The sequence below is a fragment of the Myotis lucifugus genome, unplaced genomic scaffold (genome assembly GCF_000147115.1).
Source record: "Myotis lucifugus unplaced genomic scaffold, Myoluc2.0 scaffold_403, whole genome shotgun sequence".
Taxonomy (NCBI): Eukaryota; Metazoa; Chordata; class Mammalia; order Chiroptera; family Vespertilionidae; genus Myotis; species Myotis lucifugus.
In genome coordinates, this window is record NW_005871451.1 from 900,450 (window position 1) to 922,252 (window position 21,803).

At 34.9% G+C, this 21,803-nt stretch overlaps 1 protein-coding gene across 1 annotated transcript; it reads right to left on the reverse strand.

Annotated features, from left to right (window-relative positions):
- Positions 1-56: 56 nt before the first annotated feature.
- On the reverse strand, positions 57-21,467 carry DPY19L4 (dpy-19 like 4; the record flags this gene model as incomplete). The annotated part of the gene is made up of 11 exons (XM_006102192.3): positions 57-4,033; positions 6,197-6,355; positions 8,636-8,768; positions 10,338-10,420; positions 11,039-11,095; positions 13,119-13,239; positions 15,388-15,507; positions 16,227-16,385; positions 20,509-20,582; positions 21,134-21,232; positions 21,336-21,467. Coding segments are annotated over 11 exons (1,302 nt in total), but the record flags the coding sequence as incomplete, so codon positions are not given.
- Positions 21,468-21,803: the final 336 nt, after the last annotated feature.

The window sequence follows — 21,803 nt, forward strand, 5'->3', positions numbered from 1 at the left end:
TTCACTCATGATAATAGAGACACATCATAAAAATGTGAACTAGTTGACACCCCAACTCTTTTAAAGGACTTATACTTACTGAAATTAATTTTTATTCTTTTGCAAAGACATAACCTTAGTTACAGGATGAGCACATTTAATCTATTCAATGTAATAGATATAATTCATAAGTCAACATACATAAAACCAGTTGTATTCATCTTTGTTAAACAGCTGTACAAAGCTATTAACATAAAATATGAAAGGATTCTTTAGGAAATATTTCAAGCCATGTCTGGAATGCATGTTTCTTTCTGATACTATTATCCCACTAATTACAACGGTCAGATGTTCAGTGTATCTCCTATAGAACTGCACATAGGATTATATATATCGATATTAAAATATTGCAAATTCTAAGAAACTTATAAACAGATTTGGTTCCAAGATGCCTTTATATTAAGTGCAGCAAATCTTTTTTATTATGAAAAACAAGTTTAATGTTTAGAAACCTTAATGGATGAAACATAGTTGAATCAAATATATTCCTTTGCAATTTTGTCCTCTAATTTTATTTAAACTGTTAACTCTACACATTAAAAAACTTAAGCCATTGTTTCAATAAGAAATTGTCAATTTCACTTGCAACTTTTTTAGAGCTGTACTTTTAACACATATTGGGATCTAAAACTATTAGCAAATAGCAAAAACTATTTTAAAAACTGGACCAATACAGAGAGAATATATTGATGCAAATCAGGAAGTAGTTATTTGCTTTACAGAAGATTCTTAAATATGCAGAATAATTCATAACATATGCCCTCTAAATGTTTATGCATTTAAAATAAACGTACAAAAAAAAATCAACTGACATACAACTTTTAGAAACCCCACCAATTTTATAAAGAGAGGCACTAGTTTTACCCACAAAAGGCATAAAAATGTTTTAACAGTTCAAAATAGACGGGCCAAGTAACAATTTTTCAAAAACAAAACAGTTTAATCAGATTCACTGTGTCCTTCAAGAAATTCATAATTTTTAAAGCACATTTTTCAGCCCTAACTTGTAACACACTTTGACCTCCATTTCTGCTTTTCCTTGAATCAATCCGGACTGTGTGGAAGAGTGCCCCGACACAGAGGCACTGGCAATGTGGGTTCATATCCTGAAAAACATGCTGTCTACACACAAGTAATAAAGAAAGAAGTTCCAAAGTGCAATGCATACTCCTGAGGTTGTAAAACCCACCAGTCTAACAAAAAGCACCAAGATACAGATGCCAAAGGCAGAATAAACAGAAACCAGCAGAGAGTCAATGTCACAGACCTTATCAAGTAAGTTTTATTTGTTGGATTGTTTTGCATTTGGGAGCTAAATAAATGAATTTAGCAAGCTAGAAATCTCATCTCTGCCCTTAACAAAAATTTGCTTATTAGTGAAAATAGAATAGTGAGATTGTGCTTAATAATAAGGAAAAAGTTACCAAAATTTTCTTATGGAAAAAAAAGAAATGGATAATATTTTTTCAAAAATATGAAGTAAACTTTGAAATGAAGACATTAAGGCACTTATTTCAATGTTTTTAAGGGCAAAGTATGTTTTATATTTCTTGAAGAAATTCCTTCCACACAAATACAACAAACTTTGCTCCTTACATAATAGATTTTTTTTTTAATCCTCACCTGAGGATATTTTTCCATAGATTTTTAGAGAAAGTGGAAGAGAAAGGGAAAGACAGACAGAAATGTCAATGTGACAGAAACACATTGATTGGTTGCCTGCTGCACATGCCCGACCAGGGCCAGGGCCAGGGAGGAGCCTGCAACCCAGGTACGTGCCCTTGACCAGCGAGGGCACATAATAGATCTTTATTGTCAAACTTAACAACTGTAAGTTACCCAAACAGGATTACTTACAGAATGCTTAATCATTTGTTACTCTACAAATATGTAAGGAAATTAATTAAATGCACTCAGTTTTCCAGTACTATTGTTTTAACTACAGTTAAAATAGAAACAAATAAGCTTACTTCTCATATCCAGTATTATTATTTCTATATTGAAGATCACTTTTCCTTTTTAACTGATGCTGAATGAAAAATTCATTATTTCAAAAATTCAATTAAAAGTTTCTCCAAATCTGTTTTATTTAAGAAATAAGTTGACAGAAGCAAAAGCAACTTACTAATATACCACAAACAAAAATAAAACAAAAAACACACAACAAACTAATTCTGCATATTTGATTATAATGTAAATCAATAAAAATTCAATTAAATATTTCATGCTGCATAGAAAATAGGCTGTTCTATTTCCCTTTCAAAATATGGAAGCTGACTTTTAAGTCACAACGTTTTACATGTTCTACGTACTTAGGTTAACCATGGAAATATTTTCATAAGGCTTGAAGCTAAATATTAGTGACTCACTATTAAGATGTACAGAGAACCTGAAATACCCTGCCTACAGCTATCTTAATAGAATTGTTAAAAATTACATAAAAGCTTGAGAACTAATAAAATTAATGCACCAGATATGGCACAGCCATCAAACAATCCTTAAGCCCCAAAAGAGCAAAGCATCCTAGAGCTAGTCTAAGAATGACTGTGCCTGTGTACTTTTAAAATATATTACAGAAAATAAAGATAATGGAAAGATGCTCCCTTTTAATGTAGAGTAGTGAAACTGATTTTTACAGCACTTTGAAAACCTGGTCACTAAACAGATATACAAGATAAAAATAAACATGCATCCCCCCATCCTAGCCAAGTAAGTCATTTTAGATTTTCTTTTAATAAGCGATTAAAATACGAAAATATTTAACTTAGAGGAATTAAGTGCTGTGAATTTTATAATTGTCATTTGATTCTTAATGTTGAAGACTGCCTCACAGTTTCACAAATAATAGCACTTTTGTTTTATAATACGCCTATCTGTAAACAGAGGTATATTTAACAGTATCTGCACATATCTCCAGAAACTGTAGCTCGTTTTAGTGTACATATTTTTATTCTGATAACAATTTTTTACCTAATATTTTAGTATAAAACATGTGTATAGGTTATAAATCCCATATTTGTATTTTTTAAAAACCTGATCAAGATTCTTATAAATGTCTGTTTTAAAAAATATGTAGGTACAGAGAGTTACTATTTATGATGATTAAATTCATATCAAGTTTATGAGCATAAGTGACAAAAGCTAACCACTTAAAAGTCATAAAGTAATAAAATGCAATATCATGCACTATGTAAATTACTAAGAAAGTGCTCACTTATATAAGCAGCAGATGAGAACAGTATCATGGAAAATCTGGATATACCTTTATATATATCCTTAAAAATCACTTTCCTTTATGCCATTTCCACTTTAATTTAAATGCCACATATTTTCAGCTAACATTTACGTTAGCTATTTATTGTAATATTTCAGTCCTATTATAAAGCATAAAATACCTTTAGAAACTGCCTTGAATGTAAGAATAATTCTTCTTCTATTCTATAATTATATCATATTAAGTATATATTAAATGTTATGTTTGAGAAATATACTCAGACCATGAATATATTCAAATTCAAGATCAATGTTATGATAAAATAAAGATTTCTGAGGAAATTTTTATAATAGTTTGGAAGGTGAAATCTTGAAAGACCATGTAACAGTAAGAAGAATCCCTGGCTGGAATACTGCAGAGTGGTAAGCTATAACATTTACCAAAGGCCAGTGATGCTTAATCTTCTATTCCCCACAGAACTCTGGGTCCAGTTAACGGCAGGAGAGGAAAAGCAGCAGCAACACTTCAAATGTCCAGATTCTGATTTCCAAAAAGACCCCCATTGGTAGAAGAAAATCAACATTTTACTTCAGATGGAATAAGTCTCTACTATTTTCAAGACTGAAAGGATATCACAGTGTTGATTTTATATACAAAGTAGGACCTGTTCCAATACACTCTAGTGAAATAATTCACATATGGAGAATAGTTAATTTTGACCTCATGACAAAATCGCCCATATTTTGAGTAGGTTAACTTGTCACCGTCTTCACAAACCACCTATCAAGAGATATGAAACATAATATTAAAAGCTTATTAAGGTTATAGGATAAATAAAAGCAATGTACAAATGATTACATTCATATGGAAATATATTATGCTAAACATGAACTATCTCACATTATTCAGTGAACATCTCATATTGTTTAGCGAATAGAAGCCTCTTCATTAAGAGAGTAACCACATACACTAAACTTTTGAGCATCCCATTGAGACTGAGAAACCAGTATAAAGTGTTTCTAATTTTTAAAATATTTAATTCTAAAATGTAGAAGGCTATATCTCCATAGTCCATTAAGAACCTTATCATGGCTGAGAAATGAACATCAGGGTGGGGCAAAAGTAGATTTACAGTTGTTCATGTAGAAAATAATACGCTAATAGAGAATACAAGAACACACTCTGTTTCCGCATACTCACAACTGTAAACCTACTTTTGCTTAACCCTGTATTTTTAAAATTTTGATTTGAGAGAGAAACATCAATCAGCTACCACTCATATGCACCCAACTGGGGATTGGGCTGCAACCTGGGTATGTGCCCTGACCGAATATCGAACCCACCATGTTTTGGTGCACAGGGCAACACTAACCAACTGAGCCACACTGGCCAGGGATCTATTAGTAATGTATATTCAAACATTTCTCCTGGTGTAGAACTGACTTACACTTATCTAGCAAACAAGTAAATTTTTATGACTTATCCAGTGCACACCTTTACATTCCCACCTTAATGATGTTCACTGAGATGGCTTAGCTAGCTTGAAGGATTTTCTATAATAAAACACTAAATGTTATTCTAATGCCAACAAAAAATGTCAGAGAGCCAACTTTAAGAGTAAAATGATAGATTAGCTTTAAGTCCATGCCTGGCATTATATGCAAGTAAACTGATCTTGGAGCATAAAGGTAGCCAAAAGCAGAATAAAAAGGCTCCAGATAGCAGATAGCAATACAGTAATTACTGAATAACTGTGATGTTTACTAAAATTCCATTTTGTCACCAATTAAGCAAAAGATCTCAGATGTCAAGTACCAACAGAGAAAATTCAAAATACACGCAGCAGAAAACAGAATAGGTTTATATTACAAATTTAAGAGGTCATGAAGAAAGAGAAAGATGAAAATTATAAAAACTAATTTCTCACCTCCAAACTGGTCTGATAAGACAACTGATTATTTAGGAAAGAACGGAAAAAATATTGGCCGCAACCTGAATAGAATGTGCACTCCAACCTAGAATGATCTAATGACCTAATAAACTTTTCCTAAGGTCCTCCACACTCAACTTTCCCAGGAGTAAAGGTACCCATTCCAGACAACACTGCCCTGCCAGTCTTCTTATTTGCTACACATACAGTATACACTACAGACTGAGAGGTAAGATAGTAGATATGTATCAAATTACAATAAATTTCTCAACATAAGAATATAACATTGCCCAGCTGGTGCTGCTCAGTGGTTGAGCATTGGCCCATGAACCAGGAGGTCACGATTCATTTCTCGTTCAGGGCCCATGTCAGGGTTTCAGGCTCAATCCCCAGAGGGGGCTTCCAGGAGGCAGTTGATCAATGTTTCTCTCTGATCAACGTTTCTATCTCTATCCCTCTCCCTTCCTCTCTAAAATCAACAAAAACATATTTTTAAAAAAAGGACATTGCAACCAGCTCCTCTTTAGATTATTATGAGTTAAAATCATTCAAATTATACCATCTTTTTATTTTTTAATGTTTTTTCAGTATTATTTTGTATCGGTTTCAGATGTATAGCATGGTAGTTAGACAATTATGTACTTTAAAAAGTATTCCCCCTGATATTTCTAGTACCCACCTGGCACTGTACATAGTTATCACAATATTACTGATTATATTCCTTATGCTGTACTTTATATCCCTGGCCATCTTTTGTTTATAAATGTTGAACATGCATAAGTATAGGTAATAAGTAAGAAATCCACATATTGGAAAAAAATCCGCCCCCCAAAATATCCAACTTTTCTTTTGTATATTGAAAAAATACTTCAAACTACTTTTAGTAAGTTCTGCCCATTGTTAAATAACTTTTAATTATATTCTTAGCTAAGTTCCCAAACTAAGTTGGAAGATTACATGTTTAAATAAAGTCATTTTTCTCAAAAATAATTCATTTCCAAAAGGTTACTTACATGGCCATTTGCAATGTCTAATAAATCTTTAACCCTACAGCCTCTCATGGTTCCCACCTCATTGCAGATAGCATCCTCTACAATTAGGTAATTAGCTTTGTAAGATGTCAGTATTTTATAAATATCCTCAGCAGATCGCTTTGAATAGATTTGATAGATCTGAAAGAATATCATTAAAGCAATTATGTTAAAGGACATTCAAAACTTTTGTTAAGCAAAACTATACATTAAGCATCCACTATGCTCTTTCTTTCTCTATTATGTTCTTAGGACTGAGTACTATCTGTGGAAAATAAAGATATTCACTGAAACTTGATTCCTGCCTTCAGGAAGTTTATAAAAGTACTAGAGGCTCAATGCACGGATTCTTGCACCAGTGAGATCCCTCGGCCTGCCCTGTGGGGATCAGGCTGACACTGGCAGTCCGACATCCCCCAAGGGGTCCTGGAGTGCGAGAGGACACTCTGCAAAGTTGCTGTCACTCGGTAGCTCCTACGTTGAGCATCTGCCCCATGCTGGTCATTGCACGTCATAGCTACCAATGGGTCTGCTGGTCGGCCAGTCAGCTGGTCACTTAGGCTTTTATATATATAGATTCCTATGCAATTAGCCATTTGTATATCGTCTTTGGAGAAATGTACATTTAAGTCTTTTTTATATTCTTAATTTTTTATTTACTTACTGATTTTAGAAAGAGAGAAAGGAAGGAAGGGAACAAGGGAGGGGAAAGAGAGAAAGAGAGAGAGAGAGAGAAACATTGATTTGTTGTCCCACTTATTTATGCACTCATTGGTTGATTCTTGTATGTGCCCTGACCAGGATCAAAACCACAACCTTGGCATATAAGGATGATGTCTAACCAACTGAGCTACCCAACCAGGGCTACATTCAAGTCCTTTGCCCATTTCCCCTCAGCTTTATTGAAATATATCTGACATATAACATCATGTGCATTTAAAATATACAATGCACTGATTTAATATATTTAAATATGGCAAAATGATTACCACCATAATGTTAGCCTCCATTATGTCACATAATTACCATTTCTTTTTTGTGGTAAGAACATTTAAGATCTACTCCCTTAGCAACTTTCAAGTATAAAATAAAGCATTAATAGCTATAACCACCATTTCGTACATTAGATCCCCAGAACTTACTCATCCTGTAACTGGAAGTTTGTATCCTTTGACCAACATCTCCCAATTTCCTACCCTGTAGACCAGGGGTCCTCAAACTACGGCCCGTGGGCCACATGCAAATACAAATATTGTATTTGTTCCCGTTTTGTTTTTTTACTTCAAAATAAGATATGTGCAGTGTGCACAGGAACTTGTTCATAGTTTTTTTTTAAACTATAGTCCGGCCCTCCAACGGTCTGAGGGACAGTGAACTGGCCCCTTGTTTAAAAAGTTTGAGGACCCCTGCTGTAGACCCTGGTAAGCACTCCATGTTTCTATGAATTCAGCTTTTAAAAATTCAATATATAAGTGATATCATACAATATTATCTTTCTCTATCTGACTTATTTCCCTTAACATAGTGCACTCAAGATTCATCCCTGTTGCAAATGGCCTTTGCCCATTTTTAAATTAGTCTTTTTATCATTGAGTTGTGATAGCTCCTTTAATCTTTTATATTACCATGTATCAGAGTATTTTATACTCATTCTATACATAAAATAAAGTCAGCAAGGTTAAAAATAACCTGACCATTGTCACAAAATATTGAATGAGCCAAGGATGCCTAAAATTCAAGTTTTGATTTCATGGGATTTTTCATTTCAATTTTTCTCTTTAATTTTTTTAAAAATTTGATTTTTAGAGAGAGAGGAAGGGATAGACAGATAGATAGATAGATAGATAGATAGATAGATAGATAGATAGATAGGTAGATAGATAGATGACATCCATTTGTTGTTCCACTTATTTAGGCATTCATTGGTTGATTCTTGTATGGGCCCTGACTGGGGATCTGCCCTAATAATTAGGTCATGTCTCCAGACATTGCCAAATGTCCCCTAGGGGCATATTGTCCCAGGTTTGAGAATCACTGGCATAGGAGAGCATACAAAAATCAGTCACATGTCATGAATTATAGATATATGTCTAATTCAAATGATATGGTCTCTGAACATTAAGTAACTAGATACCATTCTAATGTTATACTAAGTATAACAGCCCACAATGAAACATAAACCACAGTGTAATAGATTTTTAGCTTGGAAATACAAAGTGTATCAAGACATTAATTGACTTCTTTCCTTCAATAATTTGAGAATAATTATATTATGTAGCTTTTTAAAAATTAAAGCTAATTAACTCTTTTAAAATTATTTGGATTTTCCCAGCTAATCAGGAACATATGCATCATTACAAAACTATACTAAAATAGAGTGATGTTAAAAAAGATCCAAATATAGAATTTAAAATGCCTTACATTTTCGTTTCTCTTGAGAAGATCATCATCATTGTAAAGAGGCAAGCTTGTCACCATCCATCCAGTGCATAATTTAATCGCACCCATTAACTGTGGACTCCCTGCAAACACAGCTGCAACTGGAGCTTGCCTTCTGCAAAGAACCATAGAGATTTAGACACTGGAAAGGTAAATATACTATTTAGATCACTCATTTATATAAACTCTGAAATACCAAGCAACTTACAATATATTTTATACTTATGTTTCAATGTCAGCCTTCACTTCATTTTATTTATGGATCCATTAAAAAATAAACTGAGCACCTACTATGTATTAGGAATGATTCTGAGTGCAGAAGATATAGAAATTTTTTAAGGAGGGGGGTGTAGATAAGATCCTTGCTTGAAGACAATCTATATACATAAAAGCCAAGTGACCGGAATGACCAGAACGATCGATCACTATGACGCGCACTGTGGCCAGACAACCGGCCCAATCAGGGGCTGGATCAGGGGCGGGGCCAGCCAGACAACCTCCCTCGGTCCCTCACCTCCCCTGCCGGCCCGGCCTGATAGGCCCCTGTGCATGAATTCATGCACCAGGCCTCTAGTAAACATATAAATCAGGTGGCACATGGACAAGTCAATTCCATGCTCTCAGCTGATACCTACCCAAACCTAGACATGTGAGAGAGGCCATGCCAGACTATCCAAACCCAGCTGAGCTGGCCTGGACCAGAAGAATCCTCCCCACTGCTAACCCTCAAAATGGGGCAAAATAATAAGGTTATTGTTTGTAAGCCACTAAATATTGTGGTAGTCTACTATGCCATAAAACTAATTGACACAAAATAATTTTATTTTCAGAAATTACTAAAGGTCTAATTCTAGAGAGCTGGATTCTTACTGTTAGACTGTCTCCTCGTGTGTTGTGTAATTTTACAGAGAATCTTCATGAAATGTTACTTGTGGAACCCTCTGAGTTGAGGATATGTCAGGTCTTTCAGACCAACCCAGAGCCACTTTTTATGTTGATTTCTTGATTTGGGGTTTCCTAGATTAGTCAAGTATAATTTCAAACTACAAACCCTTGTTAATTCAGATCCATTGCTACAAATTCAGAGATATTTTTTTGACCAAGAGCTGAGGTCAAAAAAGGTCATGCTTTCTGATCATTTTTCTCTACCACTGGATGGATCGTTTGCTAGTCTATCCTTTCACTGGTAGTGTTACCCTCTGAGAGCCCCTTGGTTATATATGTGTATATTGGGGGAGGGGGAAAGTTGTCTCAGTTATAATTCTCTGCTTCCATAGGCCTAAAATCCTATCTCTTGTATTGGGTGGGCATTAAAATTGAAATAAAAAATCTTGGTAACCTTAATTACCAAGACTAGCAATCCACCATTTGTCCAACTCCAACCTAGGGAACACCCTATGACTATTCAAATAAAAGGTATTTGTTCCTTTTTATTCCACATTTCTAGGTGTTTGATGGCAGAGAGTCTCAAATCTCAGACTTATCAATGCTATATCTTCAAAGGAGATCAGTTCATTTAGAAAATTAGAATTGTAAATCCAATAAAAAATTAAATATCCCTAAAAATACAATGTAAAATTTTATGAGAATTTGAAAAAACATTATTATTTACCCTGAATCCATAAGATAGCACACAATGATTAATTAATAGTTTAACAACAGTATTGGGCAGTTCAGTTCTTACTTTATCCAGGTCATAAGTTCCACTGTATCTGGGTCATAGAATTCTTGTAGTTCAGTTAATTCTGTCATTAATCTTGGAAAAAACTAAAATGCAAAAACAAAACCCACCCAAAGAATAAGTATCTAGAAAGTCTAAAACTTTTCCAGAGTATTTGAAAAGAGACTTGTTTACAAACAATTTTAGAACACTGTTCTGACAGTGACCTGCTCAGTCTTCTCAACCCAAATTATATTTTATGGTTAATTTACTGTCTAGACTCAATAAATAATTTTATAATTACCAAGCAATTACCAGTTGTGTCTTTTATGCACACACATCATAAATAATTTAAATTAATTAATTTGGGGTCAAATAGTTCACATGTTTATTGGCGATTAGTTTCATCCTATATTGTAATTTATATTATTTTATAAATATTTACATTTTGGAGTTGCCAAAATACTTTTTAATATAAACACTGTTTATTCAGCAATTTCCTTTGCCAATTATAAATTGAATTAATGACAGTATTAGACAACAGAAAATTGCATCAGATGGTATTCTAAAAATATTTTAACTTTTCTATCATGTTCTTAATGATAAAAAAATTATTACTAAGAATACCAGGCTTTATTTTGTTAGAACAGTATTTCAATATAAATATCCTACACACATATCTACCTTATAGATAAAGTTTTAATACAAAAATCTGATTTTCTTACCTCCTTCCATAAGCTGAGACCTATTATAGTGGGCACAGCCATACTCAGAATAAGAGCCTAAAACATGAAAGCAAAAGGGTTATGAGTAAATACATTTCAGATTGTACTTTAAAGTACTAGACACTGACTCTGGGACCAAGCGCATACCAATAGTTACACAAATTTAAGTCAGCATGAAACCTAGCTCATGAAGTGAGATGGCTGAAGACCAATGATAAATTTAAGACATATTAAACTGGAGGTAAAGTGATACATATTTACTATATAATTATAAGGCAGAACATAAAAACAGTAACACACATGTATTTCAAATAGCAGATCAATATTTGACAATTTTGACAGGAATTTAAGTTATGAAGAGTACACAAAGGTTCCTGAACAGCTACCTAAAACACTAACAACAGTAACAAAAACACAATGGAATAACATAGGCAAAATAGCTAATATACATCAATATACTAGCATGGTAAAATAAAAATGTATAAATTCCTTGGGAAAAAACTGGCAAAATACAACATGACTAATATTAAAGGTAATTATTCATCATCTTTCTTCCCAAGTCTTTCTCCTTATTGTCCCGTGTTCATTGGTGTAAACCAGAAACATAGAAAACAACAATGATTTCTCCCTTTTTCACACTTAACAGGCACCAAGTCTTATTAATCTTCTAACTATTCTTTTCACTCCAGTATAGCACAGTATGAACTGAATGGGCTTTGCAATAAGAAAAACCTAGGTGTGAATCTTGATGTCCAGCCGTATAAGCTATGTGATCTCAGGAAAATTATTTGACCAGTGTAGGCTTTAGTTTTTTTTTGTCTATAAAATACTGATAATAAAACTTAGCCAATAGGTGTTTGTAGGGGTTGAGTAGCATGTGAAATGCTTTGAAAAATACCTGACACATGTTGAGCACTCAATGAATTAAAGCTTTTGTTACTTTCATCTACCATGGCCTGTACCTGAGTGACAGCATCTTTCCTGGCTCCAGTCTGTCACCGTAAGTCTATCATTCAAGGAACTGTAAGGGTGAGCTGAGAGAAAACTGTAAGTCTGTCCCTCACACCCCTGCCTGCAATCTCCATGCCTTCCTACTGCCTCTAGGGTAAGACCAAGTGCCACAGCAGACACTGAGAGGCCTCTGTGACCTTATCCTCTTCAACTTCTCCAGTCTCATTTCTTGACCAGCCCTACCTCGCCTCACATTTTATGTGCTAACAAAACTAAATGTATCATGCTTTTTCTTTTCCTCTGTTTTTATACCCTTTGATTACATCATTCTTTGCCTATCAGTGTTTATTCCTTCTAGCACAAATACCCTTTTTTTCCCCCTTCATTTGACTAATAACTTAGCATCTTTCAAATGTTATACTGGAAAGTCTTAAAAACTGAATTAGGTATCCCTTCTCTGTGTTCCAATAGCATCAATACTTTTTAAAAAAATATATGTTTTTATTGATTTTTAGATAGAGAGGAAGGAAAAAGGAGAGAGAGATAGGAAAATTGATGAGAGAGACACATCAATCAGCTGCCTCCTGCATGTCCCTATCGGGGATCGAGCCCACAACCCAGGTATGTGCTCTTGACCGGGAATCAAACCCGGGATCTCTTGGTCCATGGGATGACACTCAACCCACCGAGCTATACCAGCCAGGCGCATCAGTATTTTTGATTAGCTACTTTTATGATCAGGAGACCATAATCTACATGATGAAATTAATCATGTTTTATTTATCTTTGTACTCCAAGCACATTGCACACAGCAGGCAGTATAAGTGCTCCATTCACACTGAAAATATACCAGAGATCTCAATCAAACCAGAGATATAAAAATTAATTCTTGATAGCCTCTCACAGTACTGATTCACTTTCTTTACCTTTTATGTTTTAAGTTGTCTGCATTAAAATGCATTTCTTTTACACTTAGAAATTATTAAAAAATGTTTTCCACAGGATCTCTTTTTCTACCCATAAGTTATAATGTGACTTATTCACGCTATTTCAGTGGTATTCAATGTGGTTTCCATTTACATTAACTAGAAGAGAAACAAGTACTTAACCTAAAATAACAATGACTCACCAACAACACTGGGTGTACAGTTCGTAATCGAAGCCACTTGAAAAGTGTCGTCCAAAGTTCAGGAGAACAAACACCAAATGCTGCTAACATGCACACATAAGGAGTCCAGAGGTATTTCAAGCTGGAAAAGACAAAAGGAGTCACATATGAGATATCCTATGAACATCAATACTACAACCTGGTTTGTAACTCCAGGAGATATCATGCACACTGAATTATATTATAGAATATCCCCTCGAACACAAACTCTCTGCTCTAGAGATTAGACCATTATGCAAATCCACGGATTTCTCTGTATCCAACCCTTGCTCGCTATTTTATTGCAAGAGCCTATAAATTAACATCTCTACCTTTAGACTCTCCTCCAGCTCAACCAAATGCCAAATGAATCTTCTTCAAACATAACTATAAGACACTTTCTGTTCAAAATTCTAATGGCTCCCCAGTGCCTACTGAAATAAGTGAAAACTCATCTAAATAGTTTTCAGGACCCTCTAAAGTACGGCCTTGACTTGCCTTTCCAGTTTTTTCTCCTACTACATCTCTAAATATGATTAGTGTTCCAGACAGTTTGCAGAACAATCTCAATGCTGCCATCCCATAATGCACATAAGTTTTTCCCTCCCGGTACAAATGTACCCCTCTGCCTTAGACTCTGATTCCCATTACAGCCAGACTCCTTGAAGTCCACACTCCTCTTTCTTTCTTCGCCTTCTACTCTATCTGATCACATCTTCCTTTAAAAAGTCCTCCTTTGGCTCTGAGTTGCAGCTCTTCCTATGGTCCCTCCACCACAGTCCCTACTGCTACTCATGCAGTTTCCAATTCCTAAATATTTTAGTTTTAGCCCCTTTCCTCCATCTCCATTGCTTCTCTCCTCTAAATTCTACTGTGACACCTTCTTAATGGCTTATTTTCTTCTAATCTTGTTTTGCTCAAATCTTTCTCAATTTTTGCTGCCAGAGAGATCTTACTAAAAAGCAATCTGATCCTGTCAAATTTTGGCATTAAACCACCTAATCTGGTCCCTATTTATTTTTCTAGACATAATCTCTTGCTACTTCCCTCTTATAGTTCCCAAAAAATACTTCTTCCCAAATTACATATACACAAGGAAAGTGACAGCCAGGCCAATCTCTATTTCTCTCTCAATACTGTCACCCCAGCCCTAACCGGTTTGGCTCAGTGGCTAGAGCGTCGGCCTGTGGACTGAAGAGTCCCAGGTTCGATTCCGGTCAAGGGCATGTACCTTGGTTGTGGGCACATCCCCAGTAGGGGGTGTGCAGGAGGCAGCTGATCAATGTTTCTAACTCTCTATCCCTCTCCCTTCCTCTCTGTAAAAAAATCAATAAAATATATTTTTAAAAAAATACTTTCACCCCATTTAGGAAATGTTCCTTAAACTGCACTCTCCTACCCACCTCCACAACTACTAGTAAATGCCTTTGTAAACTCCAGTTAGGTTAAAAAAGTTTATAGACTTTGAGTTTATTATATAAAGTTTTACACATGTATTCTTGAAAGTATCCACCAATTACCATTTGAAAGGACACTTCTTAAGAAAATAGGTCAGCCCTGGATGGTGTGGCACAGTTGATTGGGCGTCATCCATGTACTGAAAGTTTGCCGGTTTTATTCCTGGTCAGGGCACATGCCCAGATTGCAGGCTCGATCCCAGGTAAGGAGCATGCAGGAGGCAGCCAAACTATGTTTTGCATTCATATCAATGTTTCTCCTCTCTCTCTCTCTCTCTCTCTCTCTCTTTTTCCCCCCTTTCCTCTCTCTCTAAAAACTCAATAAAAATATATTTTAAAAACTTTAAAAATAGCCGAAACCGGTTTGGCTCAGTGGATAGAGCGTCGGCCTGCGGACTGAAGGGGTCCCGGGTTCGATTCCGGTCAAGGGCATGTACCTGGGTTGCGGGCACATCCCCCAGTGGAGATGTGCAGGAGGAGCTGGTCGATGTTTCTCTCTCATCGATGTTTCTAACTCTCTATCTCTCTCCCTTCCTCTCTGTAAAAAATCAATAAAATATATTTAAAAAAAAAAAAAAAAAAAAAAAAAAAAAAAAAAACTTTAAAAATATATCATTAATTGGCTGTCTCCTGCATGCCTCCTCCTGGGATCAAGCCAGCAACCAGGGCATGTGCCCTGACCAGGAATAAAACCAAGACCTCCTGGTTCACAGGTTGATGCTCAACCACTGAGTCATACCGGCCAGGCAATAAAATAATATATTTTTTAAATAGGTCAAATAAAGTACACTTACCCTTCTATAATCATTGCAAGAGAACCAAAAAAAATAGTATGAATCACATGATAAATTATTTCTGGCCTTTCTCCAATTCGTCCATCTTCAAGAGTAACAGTTTCTTTCAGGGACTCACCACTACAGAAAGGAAATATGTTTTTTACTAAAATAAACATTTGAAAAATAAAAGATCTTAAATTTCCTCATAAAAAGAAATATCAGTAGTTCTGATCATTTGAAAGTATATTCTGCTAGTCCAATACTAACTTTCCTATCTCCAAGTCTTTGCAAATGGCTTTTAGAACCTAAATGTAACTGACTCAGTGAAGACTAAAAATGAAAGTTCAGAAATATAATTTAAAAAGTGTTTTAGGATCCTTTCCAAGATCAATTATCACTCACTAGTAATTGCTAAACCAATATAGTTAAATCATAATTTAAACAACTAAGCTCTCAAAATCAAGATGCCACACACAATCCCTTTTCAAACATGATAAACATTTAAAAAATAATCAAACTTTATAATTAAAATCACTTATACTACAAGCTTCATTGAGGTTAAATAGAAAAAATTATTCTTATGTTAAGTAAAAATCTGAGTAAATTATCAAGTTTGTCAAAGTTTACCTGATTACTTAAATATTACTCCTAAACTAAATCTGGATATTACATGTTTAGATTTATAAACTTAAATTTTATCTGGTTAACTTATATTTTTTACATACTGATGAAGAGGGAATGAAATTAGAAGCTCTAAAACAAATACACAAATATTGGAGGAATATTAAACATAAGTATTTTATATACTATATTTCCATAACATATTAGAAATGTGATTGATTCTCATTGGTACTTACTTAATTCTCCTAAAAATAACTTGCATCATAGAAAGAAAACAAATAATTAACACTAAAATATAGAAAGGTAGTAAAGAAGACTGTGTCAATCGCAAAAAAAATTCTTGAGATGGTGCCTGTAGGGATTCTTGACATAGGAGCCAATTCATTGTGAAATTCCTACAGAAGACAAAAAGCATTTTAAAATAACAAGTGTTGTAAACTACTGACCATAAGAATATTTTTTTTTAATCTCAGTAGAAACTTAGATAAAACAAAACACATTTCTTAAATCCATTCACTTATAACAGCCAGACCCCACCCTTTACAAGTGAAGACAATAGCATTTATGACATCTCCTCAACAAACTGCTCCAGTAAATGTGAAACTGTGGCTTTCTGTTACCAAGGAATGCTACCATCTCTAGAGCCCAACACAGTTTTAAGGGAGTTCCACTTTTTATTTGTATCTGGAAGACAATAAAAAATTCAGCTGTCCAACCTCTACATCTGCACTATCCACTATGTTAACTACTAGGTACATGTGGCTATTAGCTCTTGAAATGTGGCCAATATATACCCTGGATTTCAAAGATAAAAAAAGCATTTAAAAATACAATATATGTTAATTTTTAATTGTTTATACATTAAAATAATATTTTTGATCTGTTGGATTAAATAAAATACATTACTAAAATTAAATTTACTTTTTTCTCTTTACTTTTTTAATATGGCTACTAGAAAATTATTTATGTGGCTCACATTATTATTAGATAGCCCTGATTTTAATAAATGTAACTCAACTGGTACCTCTTTTTTTAAAAAAAAAAATATTTTATTGATTTTTACAGAGAGGAAGAGAGAGCGATAGGTAGAAACATCGATGAGAGAGAAACATCCATCAGCTGCCTCCTGCACAGCCCCTACTGGGGATGTGCCCACAACCAAGGTACATGCCCTTGACCAAATCGAACCTGGGACCCTTCAGTCCGCAGGCCGACGCTCTATCCACTGAGCCAAACTGGTTAGGGCTGGGACCGCTTTTAAAAAGAGGTATGTAATTACTAAGACAGAAACCATAAAATTTGATATGTAAACCTTTTGAGCTATGAGAAACAGGATAACCATTTTTTTACCCTAAGCTAAATATGAGCAACAAGATGCCCAATTATATGTAGTTTTATCTGCATTCTCATTCCCAATCCAACAAGTTGTGTGTTTTTTTTTCAATTCCATTTTATTCTTAATCCCTAGCCCTGGGGAAGGAGTTAAGAGATGGAGTGATGTTCAGAAGTGCTCATGGACTCATGGAGAATGCCTGCTTCAAAAATCACTGGATTTAGAATAAAAGGTTAAAGTTTCACAATGTGTTAAACAGCAATACAACTGTATCAAAGAAGCTGCCATCAAAATATCTTGCACTTACAATAAAGGCACATTTTTAAAATCTGCCTATTAAAGTTATTAATTCTATAACGGTCCAATTCAAATCCCAATTTAATGAGTATCCTTTCCATACCCCCAGTCTCAGCCTTTCCTTCTCAATATTCCCACAGCACTTTACCTATCCCTCAATGATCGTCCTTAATGCAATCTGCCATATGTTAGATTGCAGTCATTTTTTTAACCCCCAGAGTACCTGGCCTAGTTCCTGCATATCCAATAAATATTTATTAACATTTCATTAGTGGTTCCTGAAAGTCTGTCTCAACAGAAATGTTTCCTAAAATACTGGTGAACTCCAAATCCTAATATCCAATTGGCACACTTCAGCATAGGGCATTTACTGTTTATACCAGCCATGTTATTATTTGTACAAAAACTATTAATGAAAAAGAAGAAAAGAAAGTATTTAATGAGATGGCAATATTCTTAAGGACAGGAACCATATCTTATTCTTTTTAAAAATATATATATATTTTTACTAGAGGCCCGGTGCATGGATTCGTGCACCGGTGGGGTCCCTTGGCTGGCCTGCGCTCTCTTGCAATCTGGGACTCCTCGGGGGATGTCAGACTGCTAGTTTCGGCCCAATCCCCGCAGACAAGGCCAAGGGACTCCCCTGCTGCATGAATCCATGCACTGAATCCATGCACCAGGCCTCTAGTATGCATATAAGATCTTTGGTTAATCTCTTCCCACCCTTTCCCCACCTTCCCTCTGAGATTCATCAGTCTGTTCCACGTTTCCATGCTTGTGTGTTGAACATCTGCCCCCTGGTGGTCAGTGCGCATCATAGCTACTGGTCAAATGGTTGCTTAGGCTTTTATATATACAGATTAATTTCAGAGAGGAAGGGAGAGGGAGAGAGAGATAGAAATATCAATGATGAGAGAGAATCATTGATTGGCTGCCTCCTGCACGCCCCCCCCTCCCCCTCCTGGGGATCCAGCCTGCAACCCGGGCATGTGCCCTTGACCTGAATTGAACCTGGGACCCTTCAGTCTGCAGGCCAACACTCTATCCACTGAGCCAAACCAGCTAGGGCCATGTCTTATTCTTAAAACACATAATACATCACCTTGTGAAATAAGTCTAGAAGCTGACATGCTGAATAAAGGGGCTGACATAATATCAACTAAGAAACAAGGACAAAAGCAGCCCTTAATCCTAGGCTCATTCTAGAGCAGTGATAGCAAACCTTTTGAGCTCAGTGTGTCAGCATTTTGAAAAACCCTAACTTAACTTTGGTGCCGTGTCACATATAGAAATTTTTTGATCTTTGCAACCATAGTAAAACAAAGATTTATATTTTTGATATTTATTTTATATATTTAAATGCCATTTAACAAAGAAAAATCAACCAAAAAAATGAGTTCGCGTGTCACCTCTGACATGCGTGTCATTGGTTCGCCATCACTGTTCTAGAGTCTTCCAAGGTTAAAGGGAAAGAAAGTCAGTGAAAAGGGCAGAAAATTACAAATGTCTACAACCATTTTTTACTAATTGCTTGCTATGTATAAGGCCTACATATACCAATATCAATCAGGGCTTTCTAATATAGAACATGGCCTTCTAAAGGATCGTTTTATCTTAGACATACGTATGTATATGGCTTACACTTCAGAAGACTTCTCCATTGTTTAAACCATGCCAAATATTTTGTTAACTGTGATATATCACAACCTGAAATTACATGCACAGTATCTAAAATCCCATGTAATTGCAGCAAATGATAATAGGGTTCTGAGGTATATTATATGAATTAGAGAAATGTGCAGGTAAAATATATTTCCTGTTATGCAAATAGACTCTGTCAGAATGTAAAATCATGTATTTCATTTTAGGCTTCAAAATGTATTTAACAAACAAACAAACAAACAAAAAAGGCAAAACACTATACTTTAATTTTAAAAAACGTCAGCTTCTTAGCTGTCCTCTTAGTGCAGCAGGCAGTGTGTCAGTCTCATAAAAAGTCAGCTTCTTCTCCAATCACCATTGTAACCCCAAGATGAGATTCTTCGCTATGAAATAAATATCTTACTGCCTAACCCCTTTTTTGTGCCCATATCCTTTTAAAAAATATATCTTTTTTATTGATTTCAGAGAGGAAGGGAGAGGGGGAGAGAGATAGAAATATCAATGATAAGAGAGAATCATTGATCGGCTGCCTCCTGCACACCCCACACTGGAGATTGAGCCCGGAACCCGGCATGCGCGCTAACTGGTTCATAGGTCGATGCTCAACCACTCAGCCATGCTGGCTGGGCCCCATACCCTTTTTCATGTAAGCATTTTGCCAGTGTAGTGGTTAAAATTACTGTGGTTCTTTATTCATTTTAAATCTTTCATTTATTCTGACCTTAGATTAGACCATTATTCCTTATCAAGGGAGAAAGTAACCTCTAAATACTTTGATGCTACTAAGGTTTAAGTATATCTAATTTCAAGAAGACCTAAATTTTTTTAATGAGAGAAAACATTAATGTCAGATTTTTTCTAGATATAATATCCCAAATTACTTATTTTCTAAGTGGTATTTAGTTAGGTGTGTACTTCCTCCTTTGATTATTTTTGTTCTTTATCTTCTAAGTCAGCGGTTCTCAACCTGTGGGTCGCGACCCCTTTGGGGGTCAAACGAACCTTTCACAGGGGTCGCCTAAGACCATCAGAAAACACATATATAATTACATATTGTTTTTGTGATTAATCACTATGCTTTAATTATGTTCAATTTGTAACAATGAAATTGGGGGTCACCACAACATGAGGAACTGTATTAAAGGGTTGCGGCATTAGGAAGGTTGAGAACCACTGTTCTAAGTGGTATAGAATTAGGTAAACTTAAATAATCTAAAACTTACTTAGTCATATTTAGCCCAAGTTTCACTTCAAGGAATTTCAGCATGTGCCCATTTTCTTTGTGTGGGACAAATGTCTGGAGGAGAAAAACACAAGTTACCACAAAAAACGATTTGCTATACTTACAGCAATATGCTATTGTCCAATACTACAAACAGAAAACACAGCAAGACTACAAAACAAAAAATATGAATGAAATAATACATGGTGTAACCGTGAAGCAAGGAGATCTATACGTATAAGTCCATCACATTACTTTACACTCAAGCCTAAAATTATAATGGGGTAGTAAGATTTCAACCTTATCCCATCTGGCTTAAGTAACCTACCTACTCTTCCAAATACTTCTGACTCATCTCAGTTGATTCCATGTATTACTTAATGTTAACTGCATAACACTGACTCTTTAAATTAAATGGAAAATAAACCAGATGTATTTTTAAAGTATATCCAGAAAAGAACCATAATCCTATTTTCTAACTTAATATGCTAGGTATGATCACTGGTCAACTCAAAATTTTACTGTACAAACTATTATCTTGCTATCTCATTACCCTCATTAAAATTTAGTCCACTCTATTTCATTATTTCATTTGTTTTGCTACATAAAGACACAGAGGTACTTACCTTCATTATAATATTCAATGTCACTGTCAGAGTACACACCAAATAAAAATGAATAAATTTCATTATTTTAGCTACGAAAGTTCTTTTCTTCACATTTAGCTGTGGGGGGAGGAAGGGAATAAAATGAACAAAGAAGTGAGGCATAAAAAACTAACAATTTAAAAATTCACCATAAGAATGATAAAAAGGCAATTCTAATTACCTGAAGGCACTTAACAAGCATTAAGGCTACTACTAAACTTAATAAAGGAGACACCAATAAAGCTGAATTCTCGAACTGCAGTAAATATCCCAGAAACAGAGAAAATATATAGATTTTATAAACTTCATGAACCTGTAGGGACAAAAATAAAATGAATAAGAATAAAATGAATTTTATTGTACATATTTTCATTAGTTTTGTTTAGATTTTACTATAATTACAAGATAAATGCTCTATTATCATTTAGGACAGTGATGGCGAACCTATGACACGCGTGTCAGAGGTGACACGCGAACTCATTTTTTTGGTTGATTTTTCTTTGTTAAATGGCATTTAAATATATAAAATAAATATCAAAAATATGTCTTTGTTTTATTACGGTTGCAAATATCAAATAATTTCTATATGTGACACGGCACCAGAGTTAAGTTAGGTTTTCAAATGCTGACACACCGAGCTCAAAAGGTT